This window comes from Crotalus tigris, unplaced genomic scaffold, assembly GCF_016545835.1.
Source record: "Crotalus tigris isolate CLP2741 ecotype Arizona unplaced genomic scaffold, ASM1654583v1 scf7180000017999.2816498, whole genome shotgun sequence".
In the NCBI taxonomy this organism is placed as follows: Eukaryota; Metazoa; Chordata; class Lepidosauria; order Squamata; family Viperidae; genus Crotalus; species Crotalus tigris.
The window spans coordinates 1,423,565-1,439,421 of NW_024096765.1; the positions used below are offsets into that span (position 1 = coordinate 1,423,565).

General features: G+C 39.2%; 1 protein-coding gene across 1 annotated transcript in view; it reads right to left on the reverse strand.

The window, feature by feature from the left end:
* Nucleotides 1–15,857, reverse strand: part of CDH4 (cadherin 4) — a 929,395-nt gene that overhangs the window by 41,936 nt on the left and 871,602 nt on the right. The window contains exon 9 of the mRNA XM_039346507.1: nucleotides 5,497–5,682. Within this exon, the coding sequence (XP_039202441.1) occupies nucleotides 5,497–5,682 (186 nt within the window). The remainder of the gene's footprint in view (nucleotides 1–5,496; nucleotides 5,683–15,857) is intronic.

Below are 15,857 nucleotides of genomic sequence, written 5' to 3' on the forward strand. Positions count from 1 at the left end.
GGGGGTTGGACTATAAGACCTCCAAAGTCCCTTTCAGCTCCATTCCATTCCATTCATAAATGTGCATTATTTTAATTCTTCTAATATGGGCGATTAAATATTGGCCTTAATCATCCATTAGGGGGCAGGATGGCTCAACAGTTAAAGACGCTGAGGCCCAGCTACTGAGCAATGGGGTGAACTCCCCTTACATGCCTCATCTCCTGCCCACCTAGTCGTTTGAAAGCATGCAAATCTGAGTAGATACACTTTGGTGTATCAGCATTTAGGAGAAATTTCCTGACAGTGAGAACAATTAACCAGTGGAACAACCTGCCTCCAGAAGCAGTGAATGCTCCAACATTGGAAGTTTTTAAGAAGAGACCGGACAGCCATTTGTCTGAAATGGTGTAGGGTTCCTGCCTGAGCAGGGAGTTGGACTTGATGACCTCCAAGGTCCCTTCCAACTTTATTGTTATTACTACTACTACTACTACTACTACTACTACTACTACTACTACTACTACTACTACTATGGATCATCGCACAGTCGGCCAGATGTTCAGACTGGATTTGGCATTTTGTCTACCTATCGAGTCCTTACCCAGGACGTGGGATAGGCAGATGTGGATGTTTGATGGTATTACAGATATCGTCGCAGGATGGAAGCAGTTCCTAGTAAGGCCGCCTTTTGCAATTGACTAATAGGAGAATTTGTCAGTGCCAATGGTGTTCAAGTGGTGCTCCAGTTGTTTTGGGATTGCACCCAAGGCACCTATTACTATTGGTATTACCCTTGCTTGCTTTTGCCACAGTCTTTCTATTTCTATTTGTAGGTCTTTGTATTTTGTTATCTTCTCCAGTTCTTTCTCGTCTATTCTCCATTGAGTTTGGACTTTAAGATCTTCTTCACTCTCTTAATGTATTCACCTCTAATCTTTTTCTTGACTTCAGTGTGCTTGATGTATTATTATTATTATTATTATGGATCATCGCACAGTCAGCCAGATGTTCAGACTGGATTTGGCATTTTGTCTACCTATCGAGTCCTTACCCAGGACCTGGGATAGGCAGATGTGGATGTTTGATGGTATTACAGATATCGTCGCAGGATGGAAGCAGTTCCTAATAAGGCCGCCTTTTGCAATTGACTAATAGCAAATTTGTCAATGCCAATGGTGTTCAAGTGGTGCTCCAGTTGTTTTGGGATTGCACCCAAGGTGCCTATTACTATTGGTATTACCCTTGCTTGCTTTTGCCACAGTCTTTCTATTTCTATTTGTAGGTCTTTGTATTTTGTTATCTTCTCCAGTTCTTTCTCGTCTATTCTCCATTGAGTTTGGACTTTAAGATCTTCTTCACTCTCTTAATGTATTCACCTCTAATCTTTTTCTTGACTTCAGTGTGCTTGATGTATTATTATTATTATTATTATGGATCATCGCACAGTCAGCCAGATGTTCAGACTGGATTTGGCATTTTGTCTACCTATCGAGTCCTTACCCAGGACCTGGGATAGGCAGATGTGGATGTTTGATGGTATTACAGGTATCGTCGCAGGATGGAAGCAGTTCCTAATAAGGCTGCCTTTTGCAATTGACTAATAGCGAATTTGTCAATGCCAATGGTGTTATTATTATTATTATTATTATTATTATTATTATTATTAAATAGTCATGCTGGGCAGATGACCACGGAAGTGTCTTCAGACAATGTTGGAGATACGCACAGCCCCCTAGAGCCAGACATGACTGGACAGGGGAAACTTTTATCTTTGCCTTTACCTTAATCACCCATTATCCTCCTACAGATCTTGTAGCGTTTCCACTTTTCTTTATGTTTGGATTATATCTCCAGAAGTTTAGAAGAACCTTTTCTAGTGGCTTCTAATTTGGAAACGATCACCATAGTTACTTAAGCAGTACATATAATGCAGATAAATAAGGTGGGGGTTTGAATTGTCTTTTGGGTTTTGTTTATTTTTTTTTTTTTAGTTCTAAGGGCATTTTTAGCTATAAAGAAATAAGTTATCCTCTAGTTATTATGTCTGGAGAAAGGAAAACAATAACGGCGTGCATCTCTCTTTCAAATTCATGTCTATATTCCTCGCAACATTCGTATAATGTTTTAGGCAGCCACAGAGCACCTCTGTTCCATGTTTGGGGAATTTATTCAGACCCTGCAAAATGATCCTTTCCCCGCCTTGCCTGATTTATACAAGGCTTGTGATGGAGATAAGCATCTTCTGCCACAGAGGGAACGGTTCTTGTTGCAGTGAAAAATAAAATTGGAACTGTACATCATAGATGCCTCTCGGCAGGCTTGTTTCAATGGCAGAAGAGGTTAGGATGGAAGCTGCCAAAAAGATACAGAATAGAGTTGGAAGGGACTTTGGAGTCTTCCAGTCCAACTCCTGCTCAAGTAGGAGACCCTATACCATTTCAGACAAGAGGCTGTTCGGGTCTCTTTTTAAAAGCCTCCAGATGAAGCTGGATGAAGCTGCTTGCAGAACGACCAGGCTGCAATGGATGGTTTGTTTTCTGATTCAAATATTTTTTTTTAAATGCCCCGTTCACACACAGGATGGGGAAAGTTAGGTCTCCCCCCTCTTTTAGAACATAGAATAATAGAGATGGAATGGACTTTGGAGGTCTTCTAGTCCAACCCACTGCTCAAGTATGAGATCCTATATACCATTCTAGACTGTCTCCAGAAGCGATGAATGCTCCAACACTGGAAGTTTTTAAGAAGAGACTGGATAATCATTTGTCTGAAATGGTATAGAGTTTCCTGCCTGAGCAGGGGGTTGGACTAGATGACCTCCAAGGTACCTTCCAACTTTCCTCCTCCTCCTCCTCCTCCTCTTCCTCCTCGTCCTCCCCCTCCTCCTCCTCCTCCTCCTCCTCCTCCTCCTCCTCCTCCTCCTCTTCTTCTTCTTCTTCTTCTTCTTCTTCTTCTTCTTCTTCTTCTTCTTCTTCTTCTTCTTCTTCTTTTCTTCTTCTTCTTCTTCTTCTTCTGGATCATCGCACAGCCAGCCAGATGTTCAAACTGGATTTGGCATTTTGTCTACCTATCGAGTCCTTATCCAGGACCTGGGATAGGCAGATGTGGATGTTTGATGGTATTACAGGTATCGTCGCAGGATGGAAGCAGTTCCTAGTAAGGCTGCCTTTTGCAATTGACTAATAGCGAATTTGTCAATGCCAATGGTGTTCAAGTGGTGCTCCAATTGTTTTGGGATTGCACCCAAGGAGCCTATTACTATTGGTACTACCCTTGCTTGCTTTTGCCACAGTCTTTCTATTTCTATTTGTAGGTCTTTGTATTTTGTTATCTTCTCCAGTTCTTTCTCGTCTATTCCGCTGTCTCCAGGCACTGCCACGTGTTGTTCAATCTCTTCTTAAAATCCCCCCTAATTTCCTGACAGTTAGAACAATTAATCAGTGGAATGACTTGCCTTGAAAAGTTGTGGGTACTCTATCATTGGAGATTTTTAAGAAGAGATTGGGATGTCATTTGTCTGAAATGGTATAGGGTTTCCTGCTTGAGCAGTGGGTTGGACTAGAAGACCTCCAAGATCCCTTCCAACTCTGTTATTTCGTTATTCTGTTCTGTTGTTCTGTTAGAACTGTAACATGGAATAGCATTGGATATATTTTCAGAGAAATGTACATGGGATGAGATACATACTGTAACTAAAGGGTTCTATGATTTATTGAAGGCTTTCTCATTCTGGTGCCTCCCAGATAAGCTGGATTTTAATTCCCGTAATTTTCAGGGAGTGTGATTCAGCTGGAAATGATGGAAGTTAAAATCTAACACAGTGGAGGGGCACCAGTTTAGGGAATGTTGTGTTGTGGAATAGGGTTTAGAAAAAAAATCCTGGCAGATGTGGGTGTCCATGGCAACTACAGGTAATCCTTGACTGAAGACCACAATTGAGCCCAACATTTTTGTTGCTAAGCAAGACAACTGTTAAGTGAGTTTTGCCCCATTCTTTCTTGCCACAGCTGTTAAGTGAACCACTGCAGTTGTTATGCTAGTAACATGGTTGTGAATGAATCTGGCTTTCCCATTGACTTTGCTTGTCAGAAGGTCACGAAAAGTGATCACCAGATTCCAAAACAATGCAACCGTCATAAATAACTGTCAGTTGCCAAGCGTCTGAATTATGATCACGTGACCATGGGGATGCTGCAATGGTCCTACGTGTGAAAAATGGTCGTGTCACTTTTTTCAGTGCTGTTGTAATGTCAAATGGTCGCTAAGCGAATAGTTGTAAGTCAAGGACTATCTGTAAGGCTATATGTTTGTGGTCATTCCACAAAGGACCACTGTAAAGAATAAGATACAGGAATAATCTAGTCTTTGACTGATCCAGCACAGTTCTTCTTTTATTATTACATACTAACTGCTATCAGTGTGAAAATATGATGCGGGGACATTTCAGTGTCCACATCAAAAACTTTGCACTTTTCTACCATCAGTTGCAGTTAATTTTATTTCACCTAATGCCTTATCTAGAGGATAATTCCCACTTGACAAAAAAGTTCTGACAAGGCAATCTTGCTGATATGGATCAAGGCACTCATTTTATCCCAATAGAACTGCCACGTTTCCTTAAGATTCCCTTGTGTGATGTATAGATTTCTTCAATAATGGCTCAGCTTATACTATGGGAAGACTGCAAAGTCTGAACAGAGTTGCATGACCCCTACACCATCATATTCAGACTCTTGGCACCCAAGAGAGGAAGGTATTCAGGATTTCAGGACAATACAGTCTTGAACAGTTTAATGGGATGTTAAAATGGCATTGAACGGGCAAAGCTTTATAAGTTGGCTGGGTGGAATTTTGAGCTGCATGTAATATTGACTTGAATTTTTTTTTTCTGTTTCTAAAAATCAATTTTACTTTTAATAAGAAAGCTATAATGTTATGACCTGTTCCTATTGGATCTTGAACCCATATCTGTGCAGTTCCAGTGACACACGTCTGTCCATCCACCTATTCCATCCCATTGCATCCCATCCCATTGCATCCCATTCTTCCATCCCCTCCATCCCTTTATTCCTTCCTTCCTTCCTCCCTCCCTCCCTCCCCCCTTCCCTTCCTTTCCCCTCCCTTCCCTTCCCATCCCGTTCTATCACTTTGTATCCCACCCCACCCCATCCCCTCCCCTCCCTCCCTCCTATTCTATCCATTCTAGGCATCCAGGCATCCATCCATGCATGCATCCATGCGGGGGTCTTCAAACTTGGTCCTTTTATGACTTGTGGACTTCAGCTCCCAGAATTCCTCAGCCAGCATGCCTGACTGAGGAATTCTGGCAGTTATGTCATAAAAGGGCCAGGTTTGAAGACCCCCGATTTACTACATGATGGTTGTTGTATTCATTGAATGTGTTGCCTTCATGAATCAGATCCCTACAAAGTCTGGACCAACTTTCCTCCAAATTCAAATCTCTGTAGAACTTGTCTGTGGAAAAAGTCCCCAGAGAATGAGAGACAAACATACCCTCACAACAGTTACCAAGCCTTCATTGGTAACAGGATCAGTCCTAATGGTAAAATGACCGGAAGGGTCTCCACTGATTATTCGGTAAACAGCATTCCAGTTGGGCGAATGGGGTTGATCTCGGTCCATCACAGTCAAATTAGCGACAACAACTTCTATCCGGTTTTCTGGAACTTCACCAGAATACTGAAAATAGAGAAGAAAGTTCTGTTAGAGGTGTCTTTGTGTTTGTGTGCGTTTATGTGTGTAGCCCATCCCAATATATTTAGAGTTATTGAAACATCATACAGACACTTTTGATAAGGCAGTTGTATCCTGCCTGGAGAAAAGCTTTATCCTCCACTTTGCCTTCCTTTAACATGTCCACAGTTCCCACTTTCAAAAGCTGTATCTTAAGCAAAAGACATTTGTTCCCAGTAAATAAAGTTTTATGTATTGTACAAGGAGCATTAATTCTACCAGCCTCATAGCTTACTGTTATTCCATTATTAAGAAGCTCAGATCAGATATTTTCCCCACTATTTAACCTTCAATGCTCTGGGCTTACCTCGTCCCCCCTCTATAGAAAACCTCAACTTTCACCAGATAAATACAGTTGCAATTCATCATTGACTCTTTTGTGATTCCAACATAGACTTATAGACCAGGAAAGGCCTCTAGCTATATGAATTATCTAGTTCAACCTTCTGCAGTGTACAAGGAAACAACCCATGTGAAGTAGCTGCATAGCCTCTTCTTACAGACTTTCAGAGATGGAGAATATGAGCGAGTTTGGAAGAGTCCACCTATTTATATCAGAAAATGTTAGCCTTGATGATAGCAACAGCACTTAGACTTATATACCACTTGTGGTCCTCAAAGACCATCCTGGGTCATAGCAGCATTTTGTCTGGAATTAGATTAATTGAAGGGTTGGAAAGAACCTTCTTCTAAATAGGAGTCCAAATGGAACACAAGATATTCAGTAAGCAACTGACGTTCCTGTTGATTGTTTCAGTAAAATGATAGAACAATATGCTTGCATTGCCCTTGAAAGCAAGTGACTAGCCCGAGGCCAGCCAGCCTATAAGGTTGCATCCTCCAATGTGCTGCTCCTGCCTAGAGCACTTGCCATCTAAGTCCACTGCAAGACCTCAAATGTCAGATCAATTCTAATTCCCCAAGTGATAGAATTTGAGGGTTTGGTTGACTGCTTAATGCAATTCTTTTAAAAGGGCATCTTTCTTCAGGCTTGAGCATTACCCTGTTAAAAGTTGGGCTTTTAATGAATAGCAGAGAATTACTGGGCTCACACGAAGTCCAAATCACTTCTAAATTATTGTCAGAGTGTCAGAGTAAAGGTGAATATTGCATACCTATCCATTTTCTGTCCATCTCCTGTCCTCCCCATCTTCCACCCATCAGACCCACTTCCCTGCCATCCTCCTCCCTCAAGACAAAGGAATGCATAATATTCAATGTTGATGACTTTTGGAGGGCTTGGGATGGAGGTGATGCAATCATCGTAGCCTTCCTGGATCTCTCAGCAGCTTTCCATACCATCAACCATGGTATCCTTCTGGATCAGAAGGCAGGACAAGAAACAATGGTTGGAAACTGATCAGAGAGAGAAGCAACCTGGAGTTAAGGAGAAACTTCTTAACAGTGAGGAGAATCAACCAGTGGAACAGCTTTGCCTTCAGAAATCGTGGGTGCTCCATCACTGGAGGTTTTTAAGAAGAGACTAGACAGTCACTTGTCTGAAATGGTATAGGTTCTCCTGCTTGAGAGGGGGCTGGGCTAGAAGACCTCCAAGGTTCCATTCCATTCTATTCTATTCTATTCTATTCTGTTCTGTTCTGTTCTGTTCTGTTCTATTCTATTCTATTCTATTCTATTCATCAGCTTAAAGGGTTTGGAATGGGAGGCACAGAGTTACAGTGGTTCTCCTTCCTTAGTGGCTGGTTCCAGTTGGAGTTGATAGGAGAAAAAAGGTCAAACCCTAGGTCCCTGCAATGCAGGATGTCCCAAGGCTCAAGGCTTTGGCCATTCCTTTTTAATATCGATATGAAACTGCTAGGAGAGGTCATCCATCAGCATGAGCACCAATATCATTAGCATATTGGTGATATCCAGTTATATATCTCCACCCCTAGCTGGGCAATTGATGCTGTGGCACTGCTGATTGAGTGCTGGCAGCTGTAAGGGTCTGGATAGGGAGGAACCAACTTCGATTCAACTGTGGCATGACAGAGTGGCTGTGAGTTTTTTGGTGGATGGGATGGCACTTCCCCAGATTGAACTGGTGCACAATTTGGCCAGGGTGGGACTTTGCACAAATTTATCTTGTCCATCAGCTGAGCTCTTTCCTCAACCAAGAAGCCTTGCTCACTCATGCCTTATTTATTTATTTATTTATTAGTCTTATATACTGCTTTAAGTGCAAGCACTCTCTAAGCGGTGTACACCAGTAAGCAATGTGTGTGTATGTGTATATATATATATATATATATATATATATATATATATATATATATATATATATATATATTACATTGCCCCCAACAATCTGGGTCCTCATTTTACCTACCCCGGAAGGATGGAAGGCTGAGTCAATCTTGAGCCGGTGAGATTTGAACCGCTGACCTGCTGAACACAGTCAGCTAAAGTGGCCTGCAGTACTGCACTCTAACTGCTGCGCCACCTCAGCTCTTGGCCATCTCCCACTTGCATTACTGAAATGCACCTACATGGGGCTGTCCTTGAAGACAACCTGGAAACTTCAATTGGTGCAGAATGTGGTAGTGTGTACAGTGAAGGATGCCCCTCAGTTTGTCTATGTGACATCTCTGTTGTGCGAACTGCACAGGCTTCCAGTTTCTTTCAAAGTGCAGTTCAAGTGGTAGTAATCACCTTTAAAGCCCTATAAAGTCCAAGGCCAGATTATCTCTGAGGCCACCATTCCCTAATACCTGTGCATTTGGTTTTTCTTGCCTAAATGTAGAACCTTACTTTTTTCACCATTGAATTATGATAGGCTCTTTTGAAAACTGATCACTATTTTAATGATGAGTAATTTTGGTCATTAGTGGTCTTAATAATTTTCAGGCAGGTGACAACTGCAGTATAGGTTGTAAAAAACCTGGATGAGCATTTGTTCAGTCATTCAATCCCTTCTGCCTCTCTGGGTCCTGACAGACCACATTTTGATGTCATTGCATATCAATCATTCCTCTGAAGGTTTATAAGCTCCTGCTTGTATAGTGATAGCATCAAATCATCTTGTCTACTGTTAGCCACTTCTGAGATTGCCTTTAATTTTCCAAGCATCAGGGTCATCTTCAACCAGTCTTTGCAATATCTATCCCCAACATTTATGTTAGAGTTTCATTATTTCATTCATTCATTTAAGTGAGTGTCCGGTTTTACTTTGTATAGTATTGAATTATGTGCATTTTTTATCAATCCAAGGTATTCTCTTTTTTATTTTATTTTATTTTATTTTATTTTAAACCAACAAAACAAAACAAAGCAAAACATAACACACATGCACACACAGTATATACTCCTCCAACTTTTTTTAACAGCGATTACGTAATGGTAATCTTCTATTATTTACATTTCCCCCCTTATTCTTCTTTAGAATATTTGTCCTTATTGCCCCATTGTTTCTTATTTATCAGTCCAAGGTATTCTCAACAATTCTGTTCATCACCACAATTCAAAGAAATCAACTTCTTTTTTCATTCAGCCTTTCTGATAATCTGGGTTTCAAAGCTGACCAATACCACTGAGACAACTGATTACCTTAACACGTGTGCCTTTATTGTCACTGTGATATTTCTGCATTTTATATCAAAACACCTCTTCTACTATGCAGTCGATATCTCTTTATTTTACAGTAGAGTATTATCCCTGTACATTTTTGAACTTAGGAAGATAAAGTCCACCAGATGGCAGAAAAACATAGTGGTATTGAACGTATTGTTACGATAAATAATATGTTCATACAGAACATAGAATATAGAAGAATAGAGTTGGAAGGGACGTTGGAGGTCTTCTAGTCCAACCCTCTGCTTGAACAAATGGTTGTCCAGTCTCTTCTTGAAAGCCTCCAGTGATGGAGCACCCATAACTTCTGAAGGCAAGCTATTCCATTGGTTGATTGCTCTCACCTTTAGGAAATTTCTCCTTAATTTTAGGTTGCTTCTCTTATTGGTTAGTTTCCATCCATTGTTTCTTGTCTTGCCTTTTGGTGCTTTGGAATACAAAATACACAATACACAAATAACAAAATACAAATACACAAAATACACAATATAGACAAGGCTGCATATCTTTTTATGGAGGCAGTAATAATGGTAAGTATCATGGAGTTTCCCTTTATTATTGAAAGGACATAGACACATAGACAAATTAAAGTGCACTGCAAAGTCAATTCAAGCATTCCTTTTTATTGTCAGGTCCATAAACTGCAAAGAATCACTTCCGTGCTTTGCTCCATAGCTTAGGAAGCTTTGGATAAAGCCACCATATCTTTATATGGTTGCAAAGCGCTGGAGAGATAGAACAAGGAACAGACAGCCCTGCTGCTGGCAAATGGGCTCATTAGTTAAGGCTAATTGCCTCATTAGAAAAGGGCGTGTACGTAAATGCAGAGATAATTTGTGCCATATCCCAACTGGACAATTGAACAATTTAAAGGGATGCTTTTAAATTAAAGTGAATGCTGCAAATAGCCGGTTTTCATTTGCACAATATTGAGCTTGCAGCCATTTTCCACACCCAATGTGAAAATAGCAACTAACATATTTACAGTCCATCTCCCAATATGTCTGTAGAACATTGGAAAAAGTTAGCATTTTTAATTGTATAAATATGGGAAGAAGAGACTCGTTTTGAACACTGATGCTATTTAGCAGAGTGTCTTGAGATTTCATAATGGAAGGCCTTAAGTTTTGTTCAAGTTATAATCAAGGAAGGTTTTATATTTTCAAATGTATACAATATGACCTCTTGTGCCTTCTGTTGTGTTTCTATTTTAACGACTGTTATTTTAGAAGCAATGTGTGTATCCCATTCAATCTTTCTAATTTAATTTTAGGAAATGTTGCAAATGGGCAAAATTATTTCCAATTGTATAAAATTAGGGAATTAAATACATTCAACAATGTTTGCAAGGAGTCACAGTAATAAGTTAAAAGGGGGAAAAAATCATACTTTCTGCAGAAGAAACTCACTCAGTGATAAAATGAAATGGCCAAGAGAGTTATGTTGAAAAGGCAATCTTTAAAGACTTCATAATTCTAAAAGGATGTTATCTCCTGAAATTCTGAAGAATTGATATAAAATGAAGTAAATATTTCTGGCCAAGATAGGTTCATAGTATAAATCAGTAGTAGTTCAGTAGATAAACTAGACATCCAGCAGCACTGGGGATTTGCTGGAAACAGGTGATTAATCTGTCATAACTATTTTACACAATTAATGCAACAGATCCTTTTGCATTATCACTCTCTTGCATTTTAGTATTTGATGACTATGGGCCTCAAAGTTTAAGGACTGACATTATATGATAGCTGGGCCATGCTGCATTTCGTTGGCGTGCAACGGATAAATTGGATGCCAAATTGTGATTTTAATATAGATTTTATTTGTTATTTGTTATTTTATGTTAGAATTTTTAACTGGATATTTCTTGAGTGATTTTAACTTGCTCCAGTCTTTGACTGTAATAAACATTGACGTGACTTGATTGAAAATTAGACATTCAGATGATAACATTTAATGCAGGGGTCCCCAACCTCCATCCGTGGACCAGTACTGGGCCATGGCATGTCCACAACCGGTCTGCACAAACAAACAAAGTCCCATCTGTGGGATGCACGTAGCACACAAACCACACACTCTCTGGTCCGCAGAAACACCTTTTTCCACAGAACCGGTGCTCAAAAGGTTGGGGACCTCTGATCTAATGAAAACTGAAGATCAACGCAGGCATATAAGTGAGCAAGAAATCCCATTGTTTTTTAAACATTATTGACCTATAAATTCCATCAACTGCAGCCAGGGTAACTGACAGTCATGTCCATCAACATCTGGAAAGGTGGCTCAGAGATTCCTCCTTCATGGCGTAGTGCTTTTATTTCTTTGATTCCAAAAGAGGATCAAGATCTTACTTTACCAAAGAATTATAGACCTATATCTCTTTTAAATGTGGATTATAAGATATTTGTAAAAATCTTAGTAAATAGGTTTATGAGGGTTGTGCACCATCTTGTGCATAAAGATCAATCTGGGTTTATAACTGGTAGGTATATGAAAAATAATGTTAGACAAATCATTAATTTGTTAGAATATTTAGACAAGAATAACCAAGTCCCTGCAGGGCTGATATTTTTAGATGCTGAAAAAGCCTTTGATCAATTGAATTGGCAGTTTATGTTAAGAGTAATTGAAAAGATGAATTTTGGTGAAAAGATATTACAAGCTCTTACGGTAATATATCAAAAACAAACGGCACAACTTATTGTTAATGGAGGTTTGTCAGAGGTATTTACAATAGAAAAAGGTACTAGGCAAGGATGTCCACTATCACCGTTGTTGTTTGTCTTAACATTGGAAATATTCTTGATCAAAATTCGAGATTCGCAGGAAATTAAAGGAATAGAAGTTAATAAAAAAGAATATAAGTTAAGAGCCTTTGCAGACGACTTGGTGGTTACTTTGTCGCAACCTATTAGTTCTGCAGTAAAGTTATTACAGTTAACTCATCAATATGGTTTGGTTTCGGGTTTTAGGATTAATGTTAACAAGACTAAAATCCTACCTAAAAATATGACTATTCAGGAGAAGCAGACTCTGGCTAACTTGACGGGTTTTGAAATTGTTAATAAGGTAAAATATTTTGGGGTGATGCTATCTGTTTCTAATGCAAAATTATTTAAAAATAATTATGACAGGTTGTGGGTTAGTGTACAGAAAGACTTGAAGAATTGGGAGAAGCTGCAACTATCTCTCATGGGAAGAATTGCAGTGATAAAAATGAATATTCTACCCAAGTTTCTTTTTTTGTTTCAAATGTTACCGATTTTGAAGAATGAGACTAATCTAAGTGAATGGCAGAAGGGTGTTAACAAATTTATTTGGGCAGGGAAAAAGCCAAGGGTTAAATTTAAAATTATGCAAGACTTCCGTGAGAGAGGTGGACTCAAGGTACCGAATTTGAAATTATATTATGATGCGGTGGTTTTAACACTAATTAGTGACTGGGTAAATTTGACAAATCTCGAGATACTCCATCTAGAGGGATGGGACTTACTTTATGGGTGGCATGCCTATTTAATATTCAATAAAAAAGTGGATTGGGCTTTTAAATCTCACATTATAAGAACTTCTTTACTTAGGATTTGGAGAAAATATTATAAAAGTGATTTTAAAGTACCATTATGGGCTATACCCTGGCATGCGATAGAAGGAATAAAAAGAGGTGTTAAAATGGACATGGTGTCTTATAGACAGCTACTCAGATGGGATGGACAAAATTGGCAATTAAAATTACGGGAGGAGTTAGCTCAAGAAAACATTATTTATTCTTGGTTTCAATACAGGCAATTAGCAGATAGATGGAAGGTGGATTGTAAGGTGGGCTTTCTTAGAGAAAATGAAAATCTTATTAAGCAAGTGAAGGATCAAAGACAAGCCCATATTAAGAGAATTTATGGGGTGCTAGTTGAATTGGATTCAGAAACGGAATTAATTAAAGATTGTATGATTAGATGGGCCCAAAACTTTGGTGAACCAGTCCCATTGGATACATGGGAAATTATTTGGGTAAGAAATGTCAAATTTACACAGGCACAGAATTTAAGGGAGAATTTTTATAAAATGTTTTATAGATGGCACCTTGACCCACAAAAAATGTCTTTCATGTACCCGGACCTACAGCCTAAATGTTGGAGATGTGGCTGCTTGGATGCCACTTATTACCACATTTGGTGGTCGTGCAGAGAGATAAAAGCATTTTGGATTAAGATATGGTGGAATATTCAGAGAATTTTCAGAAGGAGGGTAAAATTTACTCCGCAGTTATTTTTGTTGGGTATAGTTACTGATTGTGATACAAAGGAGGTTATATTGATGTTAAATTTGATTACAGCCGCAAGGCTGTTAGTAGGACAATATTGGAAGAAGGAATCCTTGCCTACACTGCAGGAATGGTTTTTTAAGGTGTCCTATTTGGCGGAAATGGCAAAGATTTCGGCTTTCTTAAAGGAACAAACGCAAGAGAAATTTCTTGCTATTTGGGATAAATGGATAGAATTTATACAATTTAAATTGGATATAAAAAATATATTGCTTTTTCATAATTTTTATTTTTATATACATATACATATACTTTAGTCTTAAATCTTTTTTCTTTTTTATATATAATTTTTTTAATTCTTTTTAATTAAGCCTATATTCTGCTCTGGGAAGCTCAGGGGGGGAAAAGGGGGGGTGTTTTGGGGGGGGGATGGGGAAGGGGATGTTATGTTTAGTTTTTTGTATATGTTGTTTTTTGTTTTTGTATTGTTGTATTTTTTTCTGTTTTTTTGTAAAAACTTATAAAAATTAAAAAAAAAAAAAACATCTGGAAAGGCACAAATCCCCCCCCCCCATGCCTTGTTCTGGTGAATGATCTCAAGAAGTCAACTAAGAGTTGGGTATTCTTACAAAATAAAGACACTTAGACAGATCTGGTTTTATTGACAGGGTTACACCCAAAAAGAGTGCTATTATTCCAATGCTTATCTATCCTCCAAGAAGTGTTTGGTAGACTGGCAGGGTCAAGTGACAACTTAGCTCCAACTTAGCTCCACTGGTGTTTGCCACTGCCTCTAAAGAATATTCGGCTCTTTCTGACATCTCTGTGGCAGTGAAAGAACAGAAGAATCATTTTCCAAGGTTTTGCTCTGGGAAAGCAAAATGGGGAATGTTGAAGATGACTTCTTAATTATGGATGATTTGGAATTCATGATCTTTTCCACTTCCTTAGGGCCCACTTGGGCTCTTGACTCTGGAGACATGATATTCAATTTATGCACATAAAGTTTAGAATAAGCTAGGTGGATCCTGCAAGTGCCACAGATACTGTTCTTGGCAGTCTTTGTTATGTTGCTGCTGAAATTTTACAGAACAGGTGGTTCCTTTGAATTGGTCGATGCCTTAACTTTGGAGTTTGCCAGCCAGGAGAAACTGTTTGCTTTATTCTGCCAACAAAACTGCTTTATGATAGCAAAGATGGACCCTAGACTGCTGTTACCAGGAGTCCAGCATGAATGTATATTAGCAGCTGAAAGTCTATTGTCTGTGGTTTGCTTCCTGACTAAAACTGAATGCAGCAAAGGTTGGAGACCATTTAATTGAATTGTGGACATTTTTGTCAGCAACATCTGGCAACGTTACATCTCATTGCACACATCTCGAAGTTCAGCACGTTGGCACTGGCATCTCATTTCCTCTTTGGACATTTCATCCTCATTATTGCATAATACATATTACAGGGCTGTTGGCTAATGGATTTCTTCCTCCTGGCTCCACGTACATTAATGGAAGATGAAAACGGCGAGAGGCTTTATGGAAGAAGAATATCACAGCAGGATATGTGTAACACGGACAGATGTTACAAATGAAATGGCTCATAACAAATGGGCCCGAGCCAAATAACAGGTTGTGCTCTACGGTAGATGGGCCACGTAATGGCCATGGAAAACCCATGGATGTGGTGAAGTTGAGCACGTAGTCCATTAAAACCACTTTGCTTGAAGATCAAATATTAATAATAGGTGTTGATGTGACTCACGAGATCATTTCTTTGAATAGAGATTTAGGCAGCCAAAAAGCTGTTGTGTTTGACTCCAAAGAGAGTCATCCCCAAGTAACTTGGAGTTATAATTGTCATCTACTCGCAGTCATATGATTGGGGAGGCATAGACAGGTTGCCAAATCGATCAACCAATCAATGGGTAATTTGTTTGAATTCAGGGATTTTCTAGACAAGTGTAAGTGCATAGATGTGAACATTAATTACTTGGAAAAAATGATTTGCTTATATTTTTTACAGATGTATTCCAGCTATTCCTAGCGGAATAGACAGACAGACAGACAGATTTCTTTAACCTGAATCTCTTGTGTTTACATGGACAGATCCACATGGGGTTTTTTTGCAACAATATGGAAGGAGTTTGGTCGTGAATGAAGGCAAGAATAATGTTGCAGGAACCAATCTGAGTCAGTCACCAGGACCAGAGGTTTATTCTTCCAAGCTTTTGAGCTCATGTGCAGCCCATTCTCAAGGAACTTCTCTCTCTCTCTCTCTCTCTCTCTCTCTCTCTCTCTCT